The 13,838-nt window shown below is 44.5% G+C and overlaps 1 protein-coding gene across 7 annotated transcripts in view; it reads right to left on the reverse strand.

Moving 5' to 3' along the window:
* Nucleotides 1-13,838, reverse strand: part of LOC103159000 (E3 SUMO-protein ligase NSE2) — a 217,951-nt gene that overhangs the window by 129,908 nt on the left and 74,205 nt on the right. For all 7 annotated transcript variants that reach the window (XR_003488066.2, XR_004771346.1, XR_004771345.1 and 4 more), the window contains one exon: nucleotides 11,452-11,605. Coding sequence is in view for 4 of the 7 variants with exons in the window: in XM_027431608.2 (XP_027287409.1) it covers nucleotides 11,452-11,605 (154 nt within the window). In the remaining 3 variants the exon portion in view is untranslated. The remainder of the gene's footprint in view (nucleotides 1-11,451; nucleotides 11,606-13,838) is intronic.

Raw genomic sequence — 13,838 nt, forward strand, 5'->3', positions numbered from 1 at the left:
GGTGCAGAATACCAAGGGGGATAAGTCTGCTCTCACTTACCCTAAATTTCAACTGAATAGAAACGGCACATTAAAGACAAAGGAAGCTCACAAAAGATGACGGATGCATTTATCTGAACCCGATAAATGCATTTGTCTGCATTTAAAACAACCTCATGATATTTAACCTGGAAAAGCTCTATTAAAAAGTCTTCCATCTATCCAATTCCTCAGATTTGAAATATCTTCTCTGGATTTTTTTGCTTTATTTTGTTTGAGGGCAAGTCTCATGGAGCTCAGGCTGGCCTCAAACTTGCTATGTAGCTGAGGCTAGCCTCAAAGTCCTGACCTGACCCTCCTGCTATGGCCTCTTGGGGGTGGAATCAGAAGCAGAGCTGCTATACCCAGCTTTGCTTCTGGATCTTACCCATCATGCTCTAGGCCTCCCACCTCTCATCTCAACAACCTCCTTGCCTCTCCCACAACAGGACCCAACTACTTGTTTCTATTTCTCAAGCCTGGCCCAATGCTACACACAGTGGTTGCCAATTCACTGAAAAAAAAAAAGTTAACAAGGAAGCCATGCGCGAGGTGTGTGAGAGCCAAGGGCATCTAGGTACCGCAATTTAATTCTTCTGCACACCTGCTGTCAGTGCTCAGCCTCCCCAAAGGAGGGAGCCGTGTGGGCCGCACCTAGCACGCGCTGTGCTAGGCTGACGTGGAGGCCATGGAAATGGGCTCTCAGCGACAGCCCCTCTTCCAGGAAGCCATCGTGCCTCCTCCCTCTCTATTCCAGATCACCCTAAGCAGGATCCTTGCTGGACATGAAGGAAGCTGTGGGGACAGACAGACAGACAGACAGACAGAGGTATGTGTGTATATAAAAGTATTTTCTTAAGCCATCTTTTCTTTTTTAAGTTCACTAAATAATCAAGCTCTCACGGTAGATTCCGTGTTCCTGTTCTCCGAGTCAATCCGACATGCACCTACCAAACGATCCCTGATATGCTGAAGGCCCATAAGGCACACAATGGCACAGCTCTACAGCGTGTGTTATAACGAGTATCTTCTCATCTGTGCACAGGCTGCCTCGCTACGTCAGTGAGACTACTCTGTTTTTGTTCGTGTCTCCTAAAAGGCAGGATCTCACTCTGTAGCCCAGGCTGATCGGGAACTTACTGCATTATATATTCCAGTTGGCCTTGAGCTCATGGAGATCCTCCTGCCTCGGCCTCCCATATACGGGGATTATAGGTACGGTTCACCATGCCCATTTAATAATACTATTAAGCACCCTGTCTCTGCTTAATAGGCTCAGCATTTCTCAAGAAAATGCTGCCAAGACCAATATTAACTGAAAACACGATCTCATCCCTCATCAATGATTTGCTCACACCCTGCCAAGTACAGAGCATCCCACTGCTTTACAGTCTAGCAGCATTTTACCCTTCATTAAACTCTCTTAGCAATCTAGCAAATGACTAACCCACTCTGAGTTTGTTTCTTTGTACTTATGAATTCATGCCGATGATAGAAGCTCTTAAAATGTTTACCCTTCTGCATTTAGATGTAAATAAAAAAACATCAAATTCAATGGAGCACAAAGCTAATACTTGGGGAGTCTGTTACAGTTGATAATGCCCCTTCATACACAGTATCTTATTTAATTCTACAACCCTGTGGGCTAGTTAGTAGCATTCTTATTAGTGTTATCCCCATAAACTCATACTTTCCAAGAGTAAAATTCCACTGAGTTAATAAAAAATACAAACGACTGCTTGCTTGGACACAACGTCAACTATCATTTTCTCATTTCAAACTTTCTGGTGGTTGCTAACCTTGGCCATGTTACTAACATGGAAACTATGAAATGAGTTGAAATAATTATCCAGAAATGACTAATATGAATTTTCAACAAATATAAAAACAGGTAATTCGGAACAGCAGTACTTGAGCATACCAAACACAGAAATACATTCCTCAAGACTATAAAAGGAGATAGAGAAGTGACTTACTGTACACGCAGGAAGAATGGAACTTGAAACTCAGCACCCACTTAGGAGCCAGGTGTGTGCCCGTGCACATCTGTGAGTCTAAAACTGAGGAAGATCATTGAGATTTGCTAGACACCAGTCTAGCTGAAACATCAGCAGCTCCACGTTCAATGAGAAACCCCGCCTCAAAAGAACAAGGCAGAGTGTGATAAATGAGGACAGCTAGCCCACCCTGGCCCCCATGAGTGCATCCACACACAAGTGTGCACACACCTCAGTATGAATAATGTATACAAATAAGCACTCTCGCTTAAGAAATGCAAAGAAGAGTACCATACTGTCAGCAAAATACTATCAGATGAGTCGGATTAACTTAACGCCAAAGACCAGAGCGTAGGTTCTGTGACTACAGAGACTATTTATTTGTTCCCAGCACACTTAATAGCTGTTGATTGAACGAATGCTAAGTGCACTGTGCAGCAGAAACCCATACAAGAATAGCCAGGTGCGCGCGCAGGAGGTTTAGGCAGGAAGACAGTTACGTTCAAGGCAGCCAGGACTACAGGCTGAGACAAGAGAGTTTATAATCAAATCCCAGACACCAAGTACACTGTGGTTCATGAGGTGACAGCTGCGTAACCGGCGTGTGTCTGACTATACCAGGACACTCATGGGGGAATCTTCCCCTCAGATAAGTAGCACAGGAGATCTGGAACTGGTGTCTGGTGTAGATGGATGCTCAAGCAGCTGGGTGGACTGGTTGTCTTTCGCCCACTGGACATTACCATCAGCTTTAACTACTGCCTACAGGCCTACTGAACACCAGCTAACCCTGCTGGGGAGGGAGGCCTGGATTTCTGTTGTTTTTGCTAAATGTTCATGGCTGCTCCTGATGTCTAGTAAGGAGCAAGCATCTCTACTGCAGACAGTGGCTCTCAAACTCACAACACAGGAAAAAACGAAAGTTCCGTTCAATTCAAATCATTCTACCAAGCTCAGAGTCAGCTGGTCTGCAGGGGAACACGGCAATTCAGACTTAACATTTCCAGAAGGCACAGTCACTGTTGGTATTTGGGATAGATAGATAGATAGATAGATAGATAGATAGATAGATAGATAGATAGATAGATAGATAGGGAGGGTCTCATGTAGCCCCAGCTGGCCTCAAATGTGTTATGTAGACGACAATGACCCTGAATTCCCAATCTTTCTGCCTCCACTTCCCATTGCTGAGGAGACCAATACGCATGACTTTCGCTGGTATTTGTGGAATGAATTAAGAGTAAATGTAGCGGGCGTTGGTGGCCCACACTTTTAATCCCAGTACTCGTGAGGCAGAGACAGGCGGATCTCTGTGACAGTCTGAAGCCAGCCCCTACAAAGTGAGTTCCAGGACAGCCTGGGCTACACAGAGAAACCCTGTCTCGAAAAACAAACAAACAAACAAACAAAAGGAGACTGGTGATACATGACAAGAGAAGTATGAAGATTCCATGAAAACTGAAAAACTGAAATACAAAAAAAAAAAAAAAAAAAAATCAAAAAGGTAAGTTAAAACTCCAAGATACACCACATGCATACTAGTTAGAGTGACTAAATTTAACTCTTGTGCTGGGGGGGGTGCGGAGCAACCGGAACCCTCTGTGCTGCAAGCTGGAAAACATCTGGTCAGTGTCTTGTAAGCAAAGTACCACATATCTAACGTGCAAATCACCAAGGCTGAGGTACCCACCAAGGGACACACCTACCCACCCACATCAGAAACCCCCCCCCCCCCCGGCCGGATGCTTAGAGCACCAAGGTCACAGGCGACGGCCACAGGAATGCTCTCCAGTGGGTGAATGGATAAACTCGCTGCTCACATGGCAGAAGACTACCCAGAAATCACCAACACGCTGCTGATGTCAACAGCACATTACATTCTGGTAAATGGAATACCTCACTGCAAGGGCTGCAGACTGCATTGCTCTGTTTATACATCGTTGTGAGAGAGTTAAAATCAACAGTGGTTGCCAGTGGCTGGAGATGTTGACAGGCGTAGATTATAATGGGACAAAAGGAGTTCTGGGTGGTGACAGAAATGAACAAGAATCTTGGCTTTGCAGAATCTCATGCTAAACAGGACGGTGGGGTCAATTATTCCTTCACGTTGCTGTTAAGTAATACACCTGTTTCTAGGATAGAACATGCCTTATACAGAAGTTGCAAGCACTGCACCCCGGCTGGTCGAGAAGAGCCATTTACACTTTCTGCTGCTTCCAGAACAACGCGACGAGACACTGGCAAAGACAGCAACAAGGGATGAACACTGGCTTGGTGACAGGCGAGCACAGCAGAAGCATGCTCACGTGCGTTTGCGGGCCAGCATGAAGTAACAGGACACCCTGCTTCTTTCGATGCCGTTGAAGTCTTGGGAAGAAACACGCCTTTTGTTCCACTTTACACTGGTAACCCTCCACCCTGTGCGTGGCGGAGTCTGATGCTCGGGGCCTGTGCGTGGCCGCCACGCACTGCAGTCCTCAGCTACAGCCCCAGACTTGGTTCATCTTTTCTAAGAAAACCTCCCAAGCAAAATTCCTGTCATTCCTAGCCCGTAGCAGTGCTTAGTGCTGGAAGGATTTTGGTTTTTATTGGCATCATACAGGCTCACTCAAAAGGTGCAGTACAGGTGCAAACCCACGTTTTGGAATTGACGATGGAGGTGGGGGTAGACCATGACGCCACCCAGCGGTGCTGCTTGTCAAGGAGGCTTTGCAGGCATCGTTTGCACATGCTAACTGCTTATTGCTCTTTGAAGTCTTCCCGTCTCTTCTGGATTCTGCAGTGAAATTCTTCCTTTCTGTGATGCTATTGCTCCTCATACAGCCTGGATATCCTCCAGCCTTTGCAAGATACATAGTTTGTCAGAATTCTGTACCAGTTGGGAGTTTGCTTACTGATTTTCTGAACAGTTTAGTTTTTAGTTTTTGAGACAGGGGTGTCTTTATCTAGCTCAAGCTGGTTCCCACCCTGTGTCAATTCTCTTTTCTCGGCTTCCAGAGGGCTGGGATTACAGGCATGTACCACTACACCCAGATAAAGTCTACTTTCCATGTACTCAAACTAAACATTTTAAATCTTTTTATTATTTACTTTTATTTTTCTGAGGCAGGTCTCATACACTCATGCATGTAGTGTATGCTAACCTGGAACTCACCCTGCAGCCCAAGCCGGTTTAAACGTCCTGCCTCCATTTCCCAAGTATGACCACACAGGCACCAGCGGCCAGGCTTGGAGTTAACGTTAAACTTTGTATCCTACTTCTGAAAACTCCTAGTAGCAGAAGCTTTTAATTCCTAAGGTAAACATTCGGCATCACCTGGGCAGTGTATTTTATTTAACTAACCTACTGACAGCCATTCATGTTATTGTTTATATTGGTATTAATTATAAATAGTATTGTAACGGCCACCACTGCACGGAATCAATTTTGCTCCACCCTTTCTGAACATCTAGCTGAGGAAGATTCTCAGACATGGAATTTATAAGAAGACACATTCAGACGGTAGGCAGCATAGAGGCAGTGTGAACGCTGACAAGTGGGTGGCCAGAGGTGACACTGTGGCTTTTCTACTCCCAATACCATGACTTCATGGGATCACTGACATGAATGGGTGCCTCTAAAACTTGTAAATTGAAATGAAATACAGAAAGTCACTACTGTTCTGAATGTGCACGATGACACCAGTTGGCTTGATTTCCAGTGTTGTCTAGCACGCGGTCAGCTGCGGTCCTGCCTCCCTCTGTCCTGACTGTGTAACTGCTTATCACATGCATAGGTGACACTCAATTAGAGGGGCTTGTCAAGCCAGGTTATTGGCTTGACATGTTTGTTTTCAAGTTTCAGGACCATTAACTGAGTCTTGCCCACTTGTCATATGCAAGTAACACGGTAACACTGAGCTGCCACCTTCTACTTAAAAATCTTTCTGAAACACAAATATAAGTATGTCTTTAAAAAAAATCTGACGTACTAGACATACTTAATAATATGTCTGACATTCTGATTATATATAGATTACAAAACTGAAACCTTTCTAATTTCTGGAAGTACAACTTGACAATATGATTATTTTCTTAAGTATAACATCTGTCAGCTCCCGAGCACTGAGCTCTGGTCTTCGTAGAGTCCAGCTGTCTCCTCGCATGAACAACGGTACCCTCATAAAGTCACAACGAGAGAAACACCCACAGTTTGGTTGTCCCAACTTGCTGCTGACTCATTTGTACCTTTACAAGGGCGCCTTCCTTTACCAACTTTAATTATGGCCATCTCTCATTCTAAAACTTCTCTTTTCCTTGTGAATGCATGTGCCAGCTTTGTGGCCTCCTGACTGAAACGCTGGGCAAATGTGTCACCTCTGTGGTTCTCATTATATAATGTTAGGTCTGCTAAAAACAGAACCTGCCCTGTGTGTTCAACCCTTTCCCCCTGTGGATACTGCAAGGACTGAAATGATGGTGCCTGGGCCAGTTTACTGTTGGTTAGGCTTGAAATAAATTTTACAGAATTTGCAGTAAATGTGTGATGTCATGGCTATACCATTCCTCTGCCAGAACACAGCAACTGCTTACAAGGGAAAGCCAATCTTTGGCACTGGTATTAAATGCACTGTCAAGATCAGGGGCTTGGGAAAGAAGAATAAGGCTAGGTGTCTGTTGCATCCCTGCTTTCTAACTGTTCCTGCCACCACTAGGAACAGTTTCTGACCGGCTAGACAAACACTCCCCCTCAGGGTCATCAGAGTATATCCATTCTGTTTCCATGACCTGGTGACCCAGATGAATTAGTACTGGTCAGTCTTACAAGTCCACCTCTCAAGAATGAGCACAGTAATTAAAAGGAGAGTCCTTTTCAAGAGTCAGGATCACTCGAGGTAAACAAAGAGAAATATAAACCAAAACACCCTCACAGGCTTTGGTGTCACCCAAATGGTACCTGTATTTCAGCACTATGGTTCAAAAGCAAGTTGTATTACCTCCCTGCAATCATCTTGAAGAGCGATGAGAAATAGTCGTGTATAATATATAGTAGTCCTGGACAGGCAGGCAGTCAAACAATGGTAGCTGACATTCATTAATTGACAAGTGCTAAGAATTTCATACACTGGGTACCATACAGAGCCTGACCACCACAAGCCTCAGATGAATGCGGAATACACAGGTGTCTTAACTGGCCAACGAAAAGGACCCATATAAAAGTTAATTTGTCAGGCTGGGATGTAGCTTTTCTGGCTACTCAGAGTAGATCCTTTCTACTCTGCTATAAACTGGGCTCTTTCAATAATAAATGTGAGCAAGCTGGAGGGTTTGCAAGGAAGCAGTACCTCCCACAGTCTAGGTGACAGCCCTGGGAAATAAACTGGGGTGGACATGGTTTTCTCTGATGCACAGGCGCTATGGGTTAAATGGTTTTCTCTGATGCACAGGCGCTATGGATTAAGTATGAAATCTCTCCAAGAGGCTCGTGTGTTGAACACTAATGTCCCCATCTGTTTGTGAGGCAGGACCAGCTCGAAGAAGTAGGTCACCAGAGACAGACCTTGGGGATACCTTGTCCCTGGCCCTTTCCGGCCATGCATCCTTCTCTATCAGCCAGAAGGCCAAACAGCCTTATCCACATGCTACTGCTGTCATGAGTTCCAAGCGCAAGAACACGGACTGAAATCTTGGAAACTGTCAACCATAGTCTTCCTCCCCGAGGTTGCTTCTGCCACAATGAGGAAAGTAACCACAACAGGCCACCAGGTATCCACGGGATAAAAATGATGTGCTCAAAGAAGCCAGATCGGATACTTAGATTATCTATAAGACATTATCACTACAGCATTATTTATGCAAATAAAACATGTTATCTCTGGAGTAATCTTTATCCTTAAACAAGTACAGCTGATCCATTAGGGTTACGGTCTAGGTTCACATTTGCATTGCCTGCTCTTTCCCACTGTAACCCGCCAGCAGCTTCGTTCCCCCTGAGCCTAAGCCCAACCTCAGGAAGTTTCTTTCTGAATACATTGTTCTAAGAGCCACACAGTGCCAGGCCATATGAGCAGACCAGATACAGTGTTCTGACTTTCCTAACTAATACTTGTTTCTGACATTTTCTTTGCGTGAGATTACTTTGTCAATGGTTCTCACACTGTCTTATGTTTGTATGCATTGTCCTTCTCCAGGTACTAAGTTTCTAGCTTGTATTCATTTGAGACTGTCAACTACATGGATTAATGTGGAACAAGTGTTCTACATTCAAGTCTTCTGAACATAACTAAGATAAATGTATGGTATTTGGGGGGTGGTATTTGGGGGGCAGGAAACCGAGAGTTAAAAACTCTTCTTATGTCTGGATGGAGTTTAGATCAGCAATCAGTCAACTTTTTTCTGTAAAGAACCAGATAGTACATGTTATAAGCTTTCTGGCCAGTGGTTTGTGATGCAACATGGAATCTGAAGTGACATTGTGAAAGCTGCCACAGACTATACATAAACAAGTGCGCATGTCTCGGTTCTAATCAGCCTATTTATAAACACTGAAAGCAGATTTTCACATCGCTGAGTATTATCTCTGCTTTGATCCCCCCAACCATTGAAACCACCCCCACCCACAGTTACAATTATAAAAACTATTTCCAGTTTCCCAGCTGAATTTATATCACAGACGGCCCAGATCTGGTATTTACAAAATGGGAATTTCTGATGGTCTGAAAAGGCAGCTAGTGTACCAGTGTGCGAGACTTTACTCTCTTTCACCCGGAACCAAGTGCACAGAGCGATGCAAAAGCAAGAAAGAGGGCCCAGCTGCTCTGTGGACCACAGGTTGTCCTTTGCAAAACTGAGAAACAATGCCACCTGTCTCAGAAAATTTTCCTGATATTTGGGGAACAGTTACCTTTTCATATCAAATGTTATTTATACTTAATTATGTAATGGGCATAGTTCTTAAAGCAGACCTTTGTTCATCCTCAGTTCTGATTTCCAATAGGATAAATACTAACACACACACACACACACACACACACACACACACACACACACACACACACCCCACACACACACGAACTGAAACCCCGGGACCCCAGAAGTGAATTTTCAGTATGTTAAAGGGACCTGGGATCACAAAGTTTGAGAAACAGCTGCTTAGCTACTGAAGGGTGAACTGTGACTGCAGACACCTAGGCCCTGCCCACCAGACTCAACCACCTTCATCCCCCACCTTGATGGAACCCTACTCAAGAACTACCTGGCATTTGATTAAATTATGATTTGATGAATTAAATTCCCTGTCAACTCTACCTCACATAATGAATATGAAGAAAATACCAAGATTGTTCTCATGAAACATGCTCGAGTTGCTTTTATATTTTAGAATGGAGTCTCTCACCTCTTCTTCCTCAGTGCTGGGATTACAGGACCACACCACTAGGCCTGGATCTCACTTCAGCAAGAGTCTGTCCCTCACTTGTATTTTCCAGTCTTTAAAAACTCCAGAATATATCTCAAAATAGATCCAGGAGCCCATTTAGTATACATCACAGTGTAGCTCACCGTGGGAGCCTGGTCCTAATCAAGACTCTCAAAGCAGAGTGGAATCTAAAAGGCTCAATCTCTCAGACATGGTGCAAACTTAACTAGCAGTGTTCAAAACACTAAGTGAGGAATTTCATTTTGTAAGCAACATACATCCATCTTACACAGCACTTTAGAAGAATACTGATACTTTGTTTGCTGGTCCAGACCTTTAAAAGTAACATTTTAGGGGAAATTAAAGGGAAAGTTCTGTTAATCCCAGTGTTGCAATGCATGGGGAACTCTTACACAAGGAAGCGCTCCTTTCAATATAAATTGACTTTGTCATTAGATTTAACTATCCAAATGATGGGTATGGCTGCATCTGGGGAAACACATCTACCTTCTCTCTCTTCCTCCTCCCCCCCACCCCCCACCCTGCTCTCTCCCCATACTAAAGAAAAAATAATCACAACTTCAATACTTTGTTGCATTGCATGCTGTTAGAGACCGATTATTCTAAAAGTCATTATAATTTCTTTTATAGAACAATAACTTTGTGAGTAACAAAGAAGGAAGAAAGATATTTTTATATTTCCTCCTCAGTTTTTATTATGAAATACTGTTAAGTAAGAGATTCTGACTCCGTGTTAAATCTGTCATATCTGTAGATCCATGTGCACAAACTTAACAATATGTGTCTGTTATGACCCACATGAAAACAAAGTCCCACCATCTCTCTCCTGGGGAGTTATTCTCTATTTGGGGGAGCGGTACAAATTGCTTTAGAAAGATTTTGGTAGTGACAATATTCAATGAAGAACCAAACAGAGGGAAAAATGCTTACTGTTTAAATTTACAGAACAGCAATAGTCTCAACAGGATTGCAAAACATTCTAAATTGTGAAACTTAAGTTATTTGTAAAATAGACAAAACTGAAGCAGCTTCCTCAGTCATTTTTGAGATCTCAGCACCAATTTAAAGAAAACACTCATATTTAGAAGAAGGCCCATTTTAAAACAAAAATCACTCCACTGAGAACATATAAGGACACAAGATGAATTTACGACACAAATAACATTCCTTCTCTGTCAGTATACAATGAACGTGACAGAAACCTAACACTACAGAGGAAAAGGTTATTTGCTCTTCTATACAATTCTTTAAGAAATAATAAACGAGTCTTAATCCTAAAACAAAAACCAAAACAAACCAAACGAACAAAGAAACCCTACACAAAAACCCTACGTAACTAAGTAGATGCCAAGGCCAAAAAAGATGCAAGTCACTTGACATTGTTTTGAGGGTCACGTGGAAAACCAGGAAAGGATGGAGGACTGGTTCTCCACTGAGAAGACATTACTTCTGGTACACTCTAAGAGGTGTGTGTGTGTGTGTATGTGTGTGTGTGTAATGAATTATTTTCCTGACTTCCATTTTCAAGTCAAAGGTATGTCTGTTAAAACCCTAACTACAACAGTCGTCTAAAGTAGAAGCCACTGAAAAGTGACATGGAATTAACAGCCCCCGGCCAGGTACAGTGTCAGAGGGACTGGTAGTGTTTGAGAAGAATCCTCTGAGGAGGCTTCACCAATGCTGCTCCACGGCAGCAAACGGGAATACACACACTTTAGAGCGTGGCACAGCAGTTCAGCATATGTGGAAAGAATCTCCACGGTTATCTGAATAAAATGGCCTCTCGTTTTGTCTTCCCAATCCCCCTCCCCAGCAGTGAGACACTGTGTGGAAACGGTAGGCGTTCGGAAATGGAGAGGCGACTGCAACCAAAATCAGGCAAACACAAAACTGCAACAAGACAAGGCACTCGGGAAGAGGATGGAGCAAGCAGAGAAGCGAACGCTACAGAGCCCGCGATGCGGGATGCTCACCGCCAGGTCCCGCATTTCAAAGAGCCAAAGCACAGCGGCCACTTACATTGCTTCTTCAGCTCCCTCAGCTGCTGCTTATACTGCACAAATTTTTCATTGTCTCTAAAGTCGGCATCAGAATTCTTATCCTGTAAAGCCAAAAATTTCTTCTCCACTAGTAGTTTTAAGTCCGGCACCTTTTCTGGGCGTTCTTCTTTTACCTAAGGAAGACAACAAATTCATCTCAGTTACAGACCAGAGTTGCCAACAAGGGTTACAGATTCTGTTGATCTCATTTAGTTCAAACCATAGTGTGAGAGAGAAAGATTCTCCCAAGAGACAAGACTACTCAGAAAAGGTGCTGGGACCCGCTCCCCCCACCTGGTGGTCACACGTTCCCACACAGCCTGTCGCTGAAAACCGCAGGTGAGGCCACTGGTCCCGACCTGGGCATCACTGTTCTTCCTGCAGGCCCATCTGCTCGGCCTGTCCCTGGGTGCATCAGTGGTTATCCCACTTTCAGTCCCAGGGTCCTCTTCTAGCCCTTGGCCAGCTGGTGACAGCGACTCCCCACATTAACAACAGAAATTAAGGCTTCACCCTTGACCTTCCACAGTCCCCTGGCCTAACAAGGAGTGAGGGTCCCGCTTGTTCTGTTCAAAGCCAAACTCTCAATACATGCTCTTCTCCCGAAATAGTCTAAAAGTTTCAGCCACGCGGAAATGTCAAACACACCGGCCTGTGAACATCATAGTCTTACTCACTGCCCCAATTCCATTTGGCTGTCTTTGCACTATCGAATCTCTTCCCATCTATCTTGCCCTTGAGTTCGTCTTAGATAACTTAATTAGGTCCTCATCTCCTTCAGAACAAACACTCAGGAGCAGCAGCAGCAACAACAACACTCCATTAGAACTGGGTCCTTCTTGCCAGTCACCTTTTCTTTTCAAGTGTTGCCCATACTGTCATGTTTGTTTTCACAGAACGGCTGACAGTGCCTTGGTTGGGTTCTAAGCAGGCTGTCCCCATCAGCAGTACAGTGGAAGCCTGGGAGACTGGGTCCAGTCTTCCAGGGTTTGGCTTGGGAAAGCCATGTCCTTTTCCATGGAGTACTATGATGTCTTGGACATTTTCACTACTCACGCCCCACTACCATTCATCCCTTGACAATTTCTCACTGCAGAAGCCTTGGAAGGTCAAGTACTCCCACCCAAACGGCGAGTTCTGTCGTGAGGAAAAATAAGAAGCAACTTAGCCTTTACTACCCAGGCCACCGGGGACAATTACAGGACAAAAGCCAGGGAGGATGGCTGGCAGGGCAACTCCCTGGATCTTGAAGGGCAGACTTGTACGCTCACTGATGGCAAACTCAAGGCGCTGTTGCCAGGAGCAAGGGAGCCCTTCATCTTCTCAGAACCCACCAGACGTGACACACGAGGAAGTGAAAAATCACACCTAACAGGTCTTGTACACAGCACCGGGGCTTCCACTATTAGCTCTGGTTTTGTGTTGTGTGGGATTGAACCTGCTGCGCGTATGTTCAGCCACTAGTTATACCCCAGCCTCTTCGAGAAAAATCTTAAATCCGGTAAGATCTGGCTCTTGGCCTATCAGTGATATTCGCAGACACTGTTACTTTCTGATTCCTTTTTTAGATTTTTATTTTAAATTACATGTATAGTGCCACACCCCCGGCACTGGAGCCACCTAACCTGGGTGCTGGGAATCAAACTCAGGTTGTCTGGAAGAGCAGTCATCTCTCTGCCCTTACTTCCTGTTCCTGTTCCGCCTGGTGGAGAAGAGCCTCTGTCTCCTTCCTGACCCTTGGGTCCTAGCTCACCATTGTGCTGACTGCCATTGAGCATGTCCCTCTTGTTGTCTGCTGCTCCTAATAAAACAGAGATTCTGAAAGATGCCTGACTTATCACTACACTGCCAGTACCCAGCAGACACACAGCAGGAGCTAGTACTCTAAGTATTTCAAGTCGATCATAACAGGACCAAACATACTTAATCTAGTAACAGCCCAAATTATCAACTTGTTATTTATATTAGTGGAATTATATAATTTCTGTGCTGGAAGGCAGCTTATAGAGCATCTCAACTTGCTCTTTCTAGTCAGTTAAAAAGTTAACAAATGCTGTTAGGCATCATTCCATGGACATTTGTTTTCCAATCGTGTTTGGTTCTACCCTAGGTCTCTGGGCCATCCGGCCTCTGGGTCCTGGCACTCCAGGCAGTGTCAGGGGTGGACTCACATTCATAGTATGGGTCTGAGGCTGGACCAGTCATTGGTGGGCCTCTCCCACAGTCTCGGGACCCACGTAGGCCCTCTACACACGTGACAGTTGTATACCTTGGTCTACTACATGGGCTCTCTTGTGGGAGCAGGGGCTGTCCCTAACGCCTTAGCTGGCTTTATGGAAACCTATTCCTCACATTGGGTTGCCTTGC

Source organism: Cricetulus griseus, chromosome 10 (genome assembly GCF_003668045.3).
Source record: "Cricetulus griseus strain 17A/GY chromosome 10, alternate assembly CriGri-PICRH-1.0, whole genome shotgun sequence".
Classification (NCBI taxonomy): domain Eukaryota; kingdom Metazoa; phylum Chordata; class Mammalia; order Rodentia; family Cricetidae; genus Cricetulus; species Cricetulus griseus.